Source organism: Capricornis sumatraensis, chromosome 9 (genome assembly GCF_032405125.1).
Source record: "Capricornis sumatraensis isolate serow.1 chromosome 9, serow.2, whole genome shotgun sequence".
NCBI lineage: Eukaryota > Metazoa > Chordata > Mammalia > Artiodactyla > Bovidae > Capricornis > Capricornis sumatraensis.
The window spans coordinates 9,985,397-10,000,000 of record NC_091077.1 but is presented as its reverse complement, the minus strand read 5'-3'; the positions used below and the strand labels follow the sequence as shown (position 1 = coordinate 10,000,000).

Below are 14,604 nucleotides of genomic sequence, written 5' to 3'. Positions count from 1 at the left end.
CCCTCGAGGAATTCACATTAAAGGGTCATTCAAATAAGGGACCAGCCAGGGTTAGATGGGTGGAGTTGGGAGAAAGTGGGTGGAGTTACGAGCTGGTGCGCCACTGTCCGTGGTGCTGAACCTTAGTTGCATTTAACCTATTACACCTCCGATGCAATGGACACGTGCTGTGTGTACTTAGTCACTCCTCGCATCCGACTTAGTGACCCCATGGACTGTAGCCTGCCAGGCTCCAAAGAACATGAACTTGGGCAAACTTCAGGAGATGGTGAGGGACAGGGAGGCCTGGTGTGCTACAGTCTATGGGGTCGCTAAGAGTCAGACATGACTGGGGGACTGAAAAACAACAATATTGTACCTCCAGGCTGCTGCCATATTCCTTTAAATCTGGTGATCCTGAAAAATCCTTCAAGTAAGTCTGAAATAGACAAGGAAGAAGATCCTGAAGGTGGCCCTGGTAGGGAAAGGCTTGCAAGAGGGAAAATGAAATAGGGAGGTGGGAAAAGACAGACAGATAGAAACCCAAGAAAGTGTTGTTGTGTTGTCGTTTAGTCACTAAATTGGGCCCGACTCTTTTTATGACAACCCCGTGGACTGTAGCCTGCCAGGCTCCTCTGTCCATAGGACTTCCCAGGCAAGAATACTGGAGTGGGTTGTCATTTTCTTCTCCAGGGGATCTTCCTGACTAAGGGATTGAACCACATCTCTTGCACTGCAGGTGGGCTCTTCACCACTGAGCCACCAGGGAAGCCCTTTCAACTTAAAATCATGAACTTAAAGCTCAAATTGACAGTAAGAGGGCTCCCAGAAATCTCACAGGTGTCTCTGGAAGACTTGCTGTCCCACTGTGCAAGTTATTTCATATCTTCTCTTCCTTCATATCTGTCCAACTCTCTGCTCTTTCTTCATTTTCAAAGAATGACCCCAATGCATGGAAACCACAGAAGAGAATTTCTCTCATTTTTCCTCTACCAACACTATAATTCCATCCACCTACTATACCCACCTCCTCCCCCTTCTCCTACATCATCAATGTTTCTTTCTTCATCAGATCACTCTAAACAAACACTCCAGGACTTTGGCCACCTCATGCGAAGAGTTGACTCATTGGAAAAGACTTTGATGCTGGGAGGCATTGGGGGCAGGAGAAGAAGGGGATGACCGAGGATGAGATGGCTGGATGGCATCACTGACTCGATGGACGCAAGTCTGAGTGAACTCCGGGAGTTGGTGATGGACAGGGAGGCCTGGAGTGCTGCGATTCATGGGGTCGCAAAGAGTTGGACACAACTGAGCAACTGAACTGAACTGAACTGATCCTTTAATGGACACAGATCTACTTCAGTTCAGTTCAGTTCAGTCGTTCAGTCGTGTCTGACTCTTTGTGACCCCATGAATCACAGCACGCCAGGCCTCCCTGTCCATCACCAACTCCCGGAGTTCACTCAGACTCACGTCCATCTAGTCCGTGATGCCATCCAGCCATCTCATCCTCGGTCGTCCCCTTCTCCTCCTGACCCCAATCCCTTCCAGCATCAAAGTCTTTTCCAATGAGTCAACTCTTCGCATGAGGTGGCCAAAGTACTGGAGTTTCAGCTTCAGCATCATTCTCTCCAAAGAAATCCCAGGACTAATCTCCTTCAGAATGGACTGGTTGGATCTCCCTGCAGTCCCAGGGACTCTCAAGAGTTTTCTCCAATACCACAGTTCAAAAGCATCAATTCTTCAGCGCTCAGCTTTCCTCACAGTCCAACTCTCACATCCATACATGACCACTGGAAAAACCATAGCCTTGACTAGACAGACCTTTGTTGGCAAAGTAATGTCTCTGCTTTTCAATATGCCATCTAGGTTGGTCATAACTTTTCTTCCAAGGAGTAAGATGATGAAAAGTTCTGGAAACGGACAGTGGTGATGGTTACACATTGTGAATATACTTACTGCTACTGAACTGTACACTTAAAATGGTTTAAGTGGCTAATTTTTATCTCTTTTTTGTTGTTGTCATTCAGTCGATAAGTCATGCCTCTTTGAGGCCCTATGAACTGTAGCACACCAGGCTCCTCTGTCCTCTACTGTCTCTCAGAAATTGCTCAAATTCATCTCCATTGAGTCAGTGATGACGTACAGCCATCTCATCCTCTACCGCCCCCTTCTCCTCCTGTTCTCAATCTTTCCCACCATCAGGGTCTTTTCTAATTAATCACCCTTTGCATCAGGTGGCCAAAGTATTGGAGCTTCAGCTTCAGCATCAGTCCTTCCTATGAATATTCAGGATTGATTTTTTTTTTTAGGATTGACTGGTTTGATCTCCTTGAAGTCCAATTTGAAAGCATCAATTCTTTGGCATTCAGCCTTCTTTAAGGTCCAACCCTCACATTCTTACATGACTACTGGAAAAACTATAGCTTTGACTATCACTTTGTTGGCAAAGTGATGTCTCTGCTTTTTAATATGCTGTCTAGATTTGTCATAGAAAATATGTACTTCCCTGGTGGTCCACTGGTTAAGACTATGCTTTTGCTGCAAGGGGCATGGGTTTGATCCCAGATCAGGCAACTAGATCCAGCGTGCTTCCACTAACACCCAGCACAGCCAAATTAATCTTTTGATCCCACCCTTCCAGATAATCCCCATTTCTCTGATTCACTCACTAGTCAGAAACTGGGTCATTTTCCCCCATGGCATCCCTGCAACCTAGCACAATGCCTAGAATACAGTAGGGCTTAATGAACACTTGAATTAATGAATGAAAGACTTTATATCCACTTTTTACCCTAATGGATGAATCCCAAAGAAATAATATTCAGCAAAAGAAGCTGGACATAAAAAGTACACAGTGTATGATTCTGTGTATATGATGTTTCAAATTTCAAAAGCTTGTTCTTAAAGAGTCAGGTAGTTAATTTTTTTAAGTTTTGTGTGCAATACAATCTCTGTCACAATTATAGATGGCCCTCTGGTGCAAAAATGATACACATTCAGCAGAAACTGTAATTCTAATCTTGAATTTTTATCTTTTCTTGAGCTATCAATACACAGTACAATACTCTCACTTGATCTGGGCAGCAGCAGTGAGTCACAGTTCCCAGTCAGCCACTGGGTAAATAACTGATGCCCTTCTAGCTATTCTGTGCCCATACAGCCATTCTGTTTTTCACTTTCAATACAGTATTCGATAAATTACATGAACTATTAAACACTTTATTAGGAAATAGGCCTTGTGTTAGATGATTTTACCCACTCCAGTGTTCTTGCCTGGAGAATCCCAAGGACAGGGGAGCCTGGTAGGCTGCCGTCTATGGGGTCGCACAGAATCAGACACAACTGAAGCAGCTTAGCAGCAGTAGATGATTTTGTCCAACTATAGACTAATGTAAGTGTTCTGAGCATATTTAAGGTAAGTTAGACTAAGCTATGATATCCAATAAGGTTAAGTGTATTAAATGCATTTCAACATAATATTTTCAACTTACAATGCGTTTACTGGGATGTAACCGTATTGTAACTTGAGGAAGATCATACTTAATTTTGGCCAGTGGAGTACATAAATAGCCAGAAACATTATGTACATGAATGAGCATGGCCATCTTCCAATACAGTTTTATTTAAAAAAAAAATAAATAAAAGATGGAGACTTCCCTGGTGGTCCAGTGGTTAAGCAGGAGATGCATGTTCAATCCCTGGCTAGAGAACTTTTGTTTGTTGTTGTTCAATCATTAAGTCACATTCAACTCTTTTTCAACTCCATGGACTAAACCCATCAGGCTCCTCTGTCCATGGGTTTTCCAGGCAAGAGTGGGTTGTCATTTCCTTCTCCAGGGGATCTTTCCAACCCAGGGATCAAACAAGCATTTCCTGCATTGGCAAGTGGATTCTTTACCACTGAGCCACCCGGGAAGTCGCACTTTCAGTCACTTCCCCCTAGCTCCCAGCTTACAATTGACCTTCTCTGCTTCTCCTTCCTCGCTCCCAGACTCTGGCCTCCTGTCGTGACGCCCTGGTCTTCTGCTGTAAGGAGAGGCTCCAAGCTGTGGAGCTAATGAACCAGCCACTGGACAAGGTTCTGGAGCAGGCGGGCCGCCACTCTTGGGTGAACATCTCCCGAGTCCCCACTCCGCGCACTCAGGGCCTGAAAACCCCGCCTCCAGACCCTGTGGGCACCTATACCCCAGGTAAAACCATGCAGAAATGAGTCCAGTACAGTGGGTGCCCTTGATGCCCAACTGCTCCGCCACTTCACGGCCAGAGGAGCTTGGCTGGCTACACTCCATGGGGTCGCAAACAGTCGGCCATGACCGAGCGCCTAACACAGGCATACACACAACTCCCCCGCCCCCCTCCCCCCGACTCCTGCAGAGTGCGCCACGGCGCTGTACGAAGCCAAGCGACTGTTAATGGAGTCCAAGGACACTTTGCTAGATATGGCAAAGAACGAGGAGGACATCCGAGTGCAACAGCAGCAGATAAGCGACCGCGTGTGCGCCTCGCTAGCGCAGAAAATGCGCGAGACCTTGGAGCTGAAGGTGCGCCCGCTTGCGCCACTCCTAGTTGGCGGCTGGAGTCTAGAATGCTATAGTATGCGGGGTGGGTGGGGGAGGGCGGGGCGCGGCGCAGGGACGTAGGCAGAGAGGGGACAGGAAGCCGGTGTGATTCCGCGCTGTGCTCCCACCCACCTAGGATAGACTGAACATGACCTTAGGACTCATGAGGGGAACGATCCACCGGTGCACAAAATTCAACCAGGAGATGTACATCACCCGCGGCCTCATCAAGGTAGGTTTGGGGGAAAGGGTCTGCGGGGGATGCAGCCAGGGACGTCCGGGAAGTCAAACCTCATGGCTCTGCACACCTCACTCCGCCAGGGTCCTCTGTCCAAAAGTTACCTGGAGACTCGAGAGAAACTGGACAGACCTCTGGTTCGCATGTATCAGAGACATGTGGGCACCCAACTTCCGGAGGCCACACGCCTTGCCCAGGTAAGCGCCTCTCAGTCCCTCCCACCAGGCCCTGCCCTGGTAAGACTCCTTTCTCAAGCACACAGCCCAGGTGAGACACCTGACCCAGGTCTGTGAGTCCTTCAGTTCCCCCCGTCCCCAACAGGATGCCTTCAATACCCACATGTGCAGCATGCTCAGCAGAGTCCAACTCTGCTACCCCATGGGTGCAGCCCACCAGGCTCCTCTGTTCATGGAATTTTCCAGACAAGAATACTGGAGTGGGTTGCCATTTCCTCCTCCAGGGGATCTCCCCAACCCAGGGATGGAACCCGGGTATCCTGCATCTGTTGCATTGGCCGGCGGATTCTTTGCCACTGAGACACCCTGAGAAGCTCAATACTCACACCCATCTCAAATAAGTTCCCCCAATCTCTGCCCTACTTCTATTCAAGGTCTGCCCCTCCCCTCACCTTCATGAGCATCCCCTTCTTCATACATGCCCTGTCACAGGTTCTTTTCCAAGTACATTCAGGCCCAAGTGTGTAACCCCCAACCCCACTGTAGACTCCCCCTCCTAAGTGTGCTCCTACCCAGGCAAGGTCCTTCCACACACTCACCTGACTCAGATGTGCGCCCCTCCAACCTGAGGCCCATCCCCTCTTCAGCTGTCGTCTTTTACACGCATACCTGGCCCAGGTGTGCCCGCCCATCCTAGATAGCATCACGCTCTGGCTCGCCTGTCTCCCAACACCGCCCCTCCTCGTGTCCAGGGCACTGACAAGCTGCAGCGCCACATCTCGCACGTGGAAAAGAACCTGGATGAGCTGCTCGCCATGCGCAAGAACCTAACCTGGAGCTTCAACTGCAAGAAGATCGGGCACGACGTGGACTACAGCGTGGTGCGCCTGCGCCTCCGCCAGCGGCACCCGCACGTGTGCTACGAGCAAGCGCAGCGCCTGGTTAATGACTGGGACGCACGCACGCCGCCGCGCGTGGAGTCCACCTCCGCTGCCGCCAAGTGACAGGCGCACCCCTGCCCCAGCAGGCCTCAGACCAGTGGCCCTCCCTCTCTCCTGACCTCCTTCGCCCTCAGAGCGCCCTCTAGCAGAATTATAATTAAAAACGAGAATGCATAATTACCACTTATTAGGCTTGTGGTGGTGATAGTTGTTTAGTCGCTAAGTCGAGTCCAAGTCTCGCGACGCTATGGACTGTAGCCAGCCATGTTCCTCTGTCCATCGGATCTCCCAGGCAAGAGTACTGGAGTGGGTTGGGGGTCTTCCCGGCCCATGGATGGAACATGGGTTTCCTGCTTTGCACACAGTCTTTACCATCTGAGCCAGCTGATCACTTAATCTACAACACGTTATAGGCTATGCATCCTGGAAGTTATTAATGATAGGATGGATTTGGCCACTGTATTTTGGGAATTCAAATCCCGGCTCCCCAATTTCAGATTATGTGGCCTTAGCCAAGTCACTACTTGTCTCTGGCCTCAGTGTCTCCAGCCTGTAAAATGTAGAATTGTAGCATTAACTTTGGAGGCTTGTTGTAAGGGGATGGGAGAATGGTGACTGTATATAAAACATCCTTAACTGCAGATGAATTATTATTCCCATTCTACACTTGATGAAAGTGAAGCACAATGAGGTTAAGCAAATGCCAGAGGTCACCCAGCTAGTCATTAGAAGAACTGGAATTTTAATACCTGACTCTACAGCTTGCTCTCTAAGCAGAGCTGGGATTCTCCCTTTATTGACAAAACACACATACAGGGATATAACTTCCTCCCCTGGAGCTCTCTCTAGTGGAGCTGTTTATTTTCCCAGACCCCAAGCAACTCCATAAAGTGAAAGTCACTCAGTCGTGTCCAGCTCTTTGTGACCCCATGGACTGTATAGTCCATGGAATATTCCAGGCCGGAATACTGGAGTAGGCAGCTGTTCCCTTCTCCAGGGGAATCTTCCCAACTCAGGGATCGAACCCAGGTCTCCCGCATTGCAGGTGTATTCTTTACCAGCTGAGCCACAAGGAAAGCCCGTAGGGAGGTGCAATTGAGCCCTCCCTGCTTCCCATTGCCCTTATTTCCGTTTACCAGGGCGGCAGGGGGCGGGGCGGGGGTGTGGATATTGCTTCTTCAAATTTCACAGCCTCCTTCATTCACTTATTAAGCCCTTATAAAGTGCCAGGTTCTAGACTTGTGGACACAGTAGGGGAAGGAGAGGGTGGGATGAACTGAGAGAGTAGCATTGAAATATACACACTAACATGTGCAAAAACAGATAGCTGGTGGGAAGCTGCTGTGTAACAAAGGGAGCTCAGTGCTCTGTGATAACCTAGAGAAGTGGGGTGGGGGGGGGCATGGAAAGGATGCTCAGGAAGCAGGGGATATATTGTATACTTACAGCTGGTTCACGTTGTACAGCAGAAAACAACACAACATTGTGAAGCAATTATCCCTCCAATTAAAAATAAATTTAAAAAAAAAGAATATAGGGGGAGGAGGTGCAGGGGGAGTGGGAAAGTGCCACGTTCTGAGCCAGGCGCCGAGAGTGCAGCAGTGAGCAAGGCTTACATGGTCTCTGCTCTCAAGGAACTTACAAGTTGATGGAGTGCAGCCTGTGTCATCCTTTATTATTATTATTATTATTATTATTATTATTAACTTATTTTTTATTGAAGGATAATTGCTTTACAGAATTTTGCTGTTTTCTGTCAAACCTCAACATGAATCAGCCATAGGTATACTGCAGCTCTAGTGTGGCCTCCTACAGGAAGCCCACCTGATTGCATCCCACTCATTCAGGCATAGCTCAGTTTCTCTTCTGTGTTCTTTTGGACATCCTCCCATCACAGAACTACTCACACAAAGCTGTGATAATCATCTGCTCTCATAGGAAGATTTCAGGGTGTGGTAGACACAGAATAAGGGTTGTTCATTCAAGCCACAAATACTTCCCAAGCCGCTGCTTCATGCCAGAGACTGTACAGCAAGGACCAATGCACACATGATCCCTCTCTCATGAAGCTGACCCTGCGTAGGCTAAGAATGGCCATCACAAATACAGTCTTTTTGGCATAGCCCCTTGCACACAGCTGAGCCCAGCCAACATTTTACAGAGACGGAAACAAAGTTCAGGAAGGTGAAATTATTTGCCCAGGGTCATAGAGCCAGCAAAGGACAAAGCAGGATTTAAACGTGGATCTGAGTCCATGCTCTTTCTCTCTTGCTCCAGGCTACAGACATCCATGGGCTCACCCTAACAACCAAGGGGAGGTGGAGCAAATTATGCTCACTTGACAAGGAAATACTCAAGAAATTGTGTGCTCAGCTGAGGAGCATGGGCAGGGGGTTCAAACCAGCAGTAACTACTCAAGAGTCCGTGAGCATCACAGTCAGCTCTCTTATCTCACAGTCAGGGGCCTCCTGGGGTTCCCTGGGGCTCCAGTTTCCCCAGGATTGTTCTTCAGGCGCCCCCTCCATATACGCATATACCCATTCAGATGCCGACAGGAAGCAGCACACATGATTTGAAGGAATTTTAACAAAGAAATGACAGTTGATCTCCATTATTCAAAGATTCTGTGTTTGTGAATTAACCCAACTCACTAAAATTTACTCCTAACCCCCAGTATACTGTGATGCTTTCTGGGTTATTTGCAGGTATGTAAAGAGCAGGAAAAAATTTTTTTGTGTCTGGACCACACATTCCCAGAAGGTCCAACAAGGCAACACTCTGCCTTTCTGTTTTAGGTCTCATCCTTAAAAAAAGCATCCCTTTTGAGTCTAATTTGTGGCACGTGTGTGTGTGTGTGTGTGTGTGTGCATGCATGCGTGCTTTTTGTTGCCAGTTTCACTATTTCAAATTGCCCCTATCATACCAAAATGCTGTATGGTGACCCTAAGTGCAAGAAAGCTGGCACGTGCCTTACAGAGAAAATGCATGTGTTACACAAGCTCCCTGAAGGCACAGTTATGGCACTGTTGGCCTTGAGTTCAATAGTAATAACTCACATTAATGTCTGATATAATTTTATTGAGCAATATATAATTAAGTGTTGTTGTTTAGTTGCTAAGTCATGTTTGACTCTCTTGCAACTGCATGGACTGTAGCCCACCAGGCTCTTCTATCCATGGGATTGCCCAGGCAAGGATACTGGAGTGAGTTGTCATTTCCTTCTCCGGGGGATCTTCCCGACCTAGGGATGAAACCTGCATCTCTTGCATTGGCAGGTGGAGTCTTTACCACAAAGCCTGGGAAGCCCTTCGCCATGCAGATATTTGGGAAATTAATGTCTCTATCTCCTCTCCTTCCCCAATGATCAAAGTCAAAGAGAAAGGGAGTCCATTGACACACTCCCCTCAATCTCTTGAGGCAAAGAGCCATCACCACTCTTCTGACTTCTGAGCCTCTCAGGGGTTCTTCCTGAGCCTGGGGACTGTCCTCTTTGTCTGCGTCTTTGTCCATCCTTCTCCCAGATGCATCACATGGGGATGCGAATATTCCCCTTGCATAAGATGCCTTATCCTCTGGGTTGCAACCTGCAACCCTTGTCCTGACCAACACAGCCCCCGTTTGTCACCTCAGCTCACCCAGTGTTCCCCGAAAGCATTTTTTGCACAATTCTCTAGGTTGCTTTAGAGCTCATATTTCAGCTGGTGCTCCTAAATCGAGGCCTCTCAATGATACTAAAAGTAAGTGTCATCAACCCCATGTTAGAGTTGAAGAAATAAAGCAATGGTGACTCAGTGGTAAAAGAACCCACCTACCAGTGTAGGAGACACAAGAGACTCAGGTTCAATCCCTGGGTTGGGAAGATCCCCTGGAGGAGGAAATAGCGACACGCTCCAGTATTCCCACCTGGAAAATACCCTGGAAAGAGGAGCCTGGTGGGCTACAGTCCATGGGGTCACAAAAGAGTTGGACATGACTTAGTGACTGAGCATGCACAGAAAGATTTTAAATGCCACCTAACAAGTGAGGGGTTAAGTCTGGACTTTTAAATGCATGGAGATGTCCCCACAAGGAGATTCTGCACTGCTTCCCAAGAACTGTTCAGGTATCATTTGCATAAGAATACCTACAGTGCCTGCCAAAGATGCAAATTCCTGGGCCACACTCCAGACCTAGAGAATCTGAATCTCAGGAGGCGAGGCCTAAGAATTTGCATTTCTAGTAAGTCTGATGCACACCAGTGTTTGAAATGCATTCCGTCCCTGCTGCCAACTTCCCAGGGCCAGCTTCTGCACTGGCCACAGCAGACACTAAAGGAGGGACCCACAAAAATGCTTTCTTTTTCATTTCTTTTAAAGGCAGAAGAAACATATAAATACATAAAAATAAATATATAATAAACACTGGTGGTTCAGTGGTAAAGAACCTGCCTGCCAATGCAGGAGACGTGGGTTGAATCCCTGGGTAGGGAAGCTGCCCTGGATAGGGAAGCAGCAACCGCTGCAGTGTTCATGCCTGGAGAATCCCCATGGACAGAGGAACTTTTGACAGGCTACAGTCCATGAGGTCTCAAAGAGTCAGACACAACTGAGGACAAACACGCTGACAGCAGCAAGGAGTCCACACACTCTAACATTTTAAATTTAAAAAAAAAACGTTTCCTCTAGAGCCCCAGGCTCTGTACACATTGTAATGAACAGTCTTACCAAATGTTTTTATCACAGGAGCACATGAATGACTAGCTTTCCAGCATGTGAACATGCACCCTTGTCATGTACTGCTAAGCCAGGGTTTCTCAGTCATGGTACTGCTGACATTTGGGGTCAAATACTACCTTGTACTGGGGTGTGGCCTGTATATTGTGGAATATTTAGCAGCATCCTTGACCCACTGAATGCCAGTAACATCTCCCTCCAACTGAAGACAATCTAAAACATTCATAGGCTATGTCAAATGTCCCAGGTGGAGGGGCAAATTTGTAGAATTGCCACTGATTAAGAATCATTATACCATTAAGAATCACTATACCAAGCCAGGGCTTCCCAGGTGGCCCAGTGGTAAAGAATCCACCTGCCAATGCAGGAGACACAGGTTTGATCCCTGAATTGGGAAGATCCTTTGGAGGAGGAAATGGCAACCCGTTCCAGTATTCTTGCCAAGATAATCCCATGTACAGAGGAGCCTGTTGGGCTACAGGCCGTGGAGTCACAAGAGTCAGATATGACTGAGCAACTGAACAAGCACACATGCACACATGCCGAGGCAGTCTCATAAATTTGGGGTTCTCTTCAGGAAATACTTTTCTCCTGGTACCAAATTCTGTATTAGTTAGATTACAGGTTTTTTAAAAAACACAGATTGCTTGACTAACAGGGAAGGCTTTTGGCAAAGTGACCCATTCTTGAGGCTACAAAAAGGAAAACAGTTCAGATCAGATGGGCTTCTTTACTGTCCTCTGGACACTGAGAACTCTTCTCTGACTTTCCAATCACACATGCCTATTCACACGTGATTACTTGGCATCACAATAATTAGACAGTGACCAAATTTGTATCACAGTAACTTGGTGGTAAATTCAATTTTATTAAAAACATTTATTTATCTGTTTGTTTAGTATTTGACAGATTTAATTCAATTTTGCTTATATTGATTTTTAATGAGTTTTTTCCCCTTTGAAAGTTTCCATTCATAGGATCCTAGTATCCTTTCATTTAAAAAAAAAAAAAAAAAGCAGAGGCATCACTTTGCCAACAAAGGTCGTATAGTCAAAGATGTGATTTTTTCCGGTAGTCTAGTAAGGATGTGAGAGTTGGATCATAAAGAAGGCTGAGCACCAAAGAACTGATGGCTTTTGAATGGTGGTGTTGAAGAAGACTCTTGAGAGCCCCTTGGACTGCAAGGAGATCAAACCAGTTTACCCTAAAGGAAATCAATCCTGAATATTCATTGGAAGGACTGGTACTGAAGTTGAAGCTCCAATACTTTGGCCACCTGATGAGAAGAACCAACTCACTGGGAAAGACTCTGGTGCTGAGAAAGATTGAGGGCAGGAGAAAAAGTTGGCAGCAGAGGATGAGATGGTTGAATCACATCACCAATTCAATGGACATGAGTTTGAGCAAACTCCAGGAGATAGTGAAGGACAGGGAAGCCTGGCGTGCTGCAGTCCGTTGGGTCACAAGAGTTGGATATGACTTAGCAACTGAACAACAGCAACTAAAATGTTCTCACTGTATAATTCAGGAACAGTATTTGTGACAGGAAAAATGATTAGAAAGCTAAAAACTGATGCTTGAATTCCTTCTTGCAGCTAAAGAAAGGCTCACTTACCATAAAGTAAAATAAATATGTTATATACTAAAAATAAATAAAAACACAGAGACCCAGTATAACAGTGTGTGCATGCTCATTCTTGTCTGACTCTTTGCAGCCCCAGCACTGTAGCCTGCCAGGCTTCTCTGTCCATGGGGTTTCCCAAACAAGAATACTGGAGTGGGTTGCCACTTCTTTCTCCAGGGGATCTTCCTCACCCAGGGATTGAACCCACGTCTCTTGCATTTCATACAGATTCTTTACCACTGCACCACCAGCGAAGCCCCACAATTATTTTTATCTGCACTTACTTGGTCAAAACAACAAATACATTATAAATATTAAAAATTTTGGTAAGTACAAAACACAAGAAGTAAAGTTTTTACTAATATTTTGATGTTTTTACACTTTATTATGGTTGATTTACAATGTTGTGTTAGTTTCAGGTGCCAGGGTCCAGCCCCGGTGGATCCAGGGAATTCAAAGCAGGGACAGCGTTGGTGAGGAGAACTTATTTATTTATTAATATAGAAATAGAAGATTAGATTAGGAGAAATAGTGTAGTAGGAAAATTAAGTGGAGAAAGAAGGCTGAATAACTTGGTTTATGTGGGAAGCCAATAAAGTTCCAGACAAGGAGCTTGCACCATCTACGTTAAGCCACCGGCGTCCTCTTGAATATCAGCGGTGCCCCGCCTTAGGCTCCCCCTCGCGTGGATCTTAAAAGCTGGGACAAGTAAGTAGACATGGTGAGCCTCCACACCCCAGATGGGAATTCAGCCAGAAATTAGAGATGAGACATGGGGGAAACCGGTCCAGCAGCTGGCCCCGTCCTCTATTGTTCAGAAGGCCTTTGATACTTTTGATAAAACATGGAGATCAATGGGTAACACAAAGTTATGCATCGTTAGCAGCCCAGACTTTCATCAAAACCAGGCTTTTCTCTCTGCATACCTAGTTGTATAAACAAATCTTAGGTAATTTACATCATCTTCTGGCCAAAAGGGCCAATTAACATTTTACAGCCTTTTTTCTGATGAGGATATGTCAACCAGAAGACTTATTTGTGTTGATCTTCCCAAAGTCTGGTGCCCCTCTCAGAAAGCACTAAATGAAGTTACATTCTTACATAGCAAGGACACAAGAGGAGTGCAGTGATATATAACAAAGAGAAAACTAATTAACTCAAAAGTCTAGTGTTGCTAACATCAAAACTATTATATATCTTTTTCCATATCCCATTTACATTGATTAACATCCTCCCAGGTGCCTAAAAGATAAAGAATATGGAGGCCTGGCAGCAATCATTGAGTCAACAGTGAAAACCCGTCACCGATATGATTTTTAGCTCTTAGAAAAGGTTCTGTATCTTAAGATGCTTTAAGCTCTGTGCCTCTCGCAGTTGGGGGACTGTAAGCAATTCACAAGCTGTAAGAGGTCCGGGGGAACCTGTTAGGCAAGCTAGAGAGCTATCAGAGGGGTTTTAACTGAAACATCCCTTTCAAATGCAGAAGACTAAAGCCCTGATTTGACTTTTTCCAGAGAATATTAGAAGAGTGGAAAAGCCGGCAGATTCTTATTTTTTTTGGGGGGGGGGTGGTGGATGCTCAGGAAATTCCAGGGGGAAAACCTGAGGTCTGATTAGCCTTGCCATTGCCATCAGAGCTCTGCTGCATGACCTTGTCACGGGTGGAATTCCTCATGCTGGCTCCCGGCATTCAGGTATACAGCAAAGTGACTCGGTAATACATATACATATATCCACTCTTTTTCAGGGTTTTCCCTGGTGGTTCAGTGGCAAAGAATCCACCTGCCAATGCAGGAGACACCGGTTCGATCCCTGGGTTGGAAAGATACCCTGGAGAAAGAAACAGCAACCCACTTCAGTATTCTTACCTGGGAAATCCCATGGGCAGAGGAGCCTGGCTAGCTAGAGTCCATGGGGTTGCAATGAGTCGGACACAACTTAGCGACTGAATAACAACAGAATATTGAGTGGAGCTCCCAGTGATCTTCTATTTCTTAGGCCAGTTACAACAGTCAAACATTTTCTAAACAATATACTTATAGAAACATTATTTCTTTAGGTTCACACCTTGTGTTAGTAGAAGTCCAGAGCCCCTTTTTTCTCTTTCCTCCAGAGACATAGCCATGCACCACTAAGCCACTATCTGTTCCCATCTCCCCCAGTTCATCACCTGAGTCACCTACTGACTCAACTCTTACATATTTCTGCAAACCATCACATTCCTATTTAGTGAGAGCTACTGTGATGGCTTCCAGGTGGCTCAGTGGTAAAGAATCTGCCTGCCAATTCAGGAGGCACAGGTTTGATCTCTCGGTCAAGACGATCCCCTGGAGGAGGAAATGGCAACCCATTCCAGTATTCTTGCCTGG

General features: G+C 46.4%; 1 protein-coding gene across 1 annotated transcript in view; it reads left to right on the top strand.

The window, feature by feature from the left end:
- Nucleotides 1-5,962, top strand: part of TEKTL1 (tektin like 1) — a 10,093-nt gene extending 4,131 nt beyond the window's left edge. The window contains exons 3-7 of the mRNA XM_068981471.1: nt 3,977-4,175; nt 4,360-4,526; nt 4,681-4,776; nt 4,866-4,979; nt 5,711-5,962. Of these exons, the coding sequence (XP_068837572.1) occupies nt 3,977-4,175; nt 4,360-4,526; nt 4,681-4,776; nt 4,866-4,979; nt 5,711-5,962 (828 nt within the window). The remainder of the gene's footprint in view (nt 1-3,976; nt 4,176-4,359; nt 4,527-4,680; nt 4,777-4,865; nt 4,980-5,710) is intronic.
- The last annotated feature ends 8,642 nt before the right edge of the window (nt 5,963-14,604 follow it).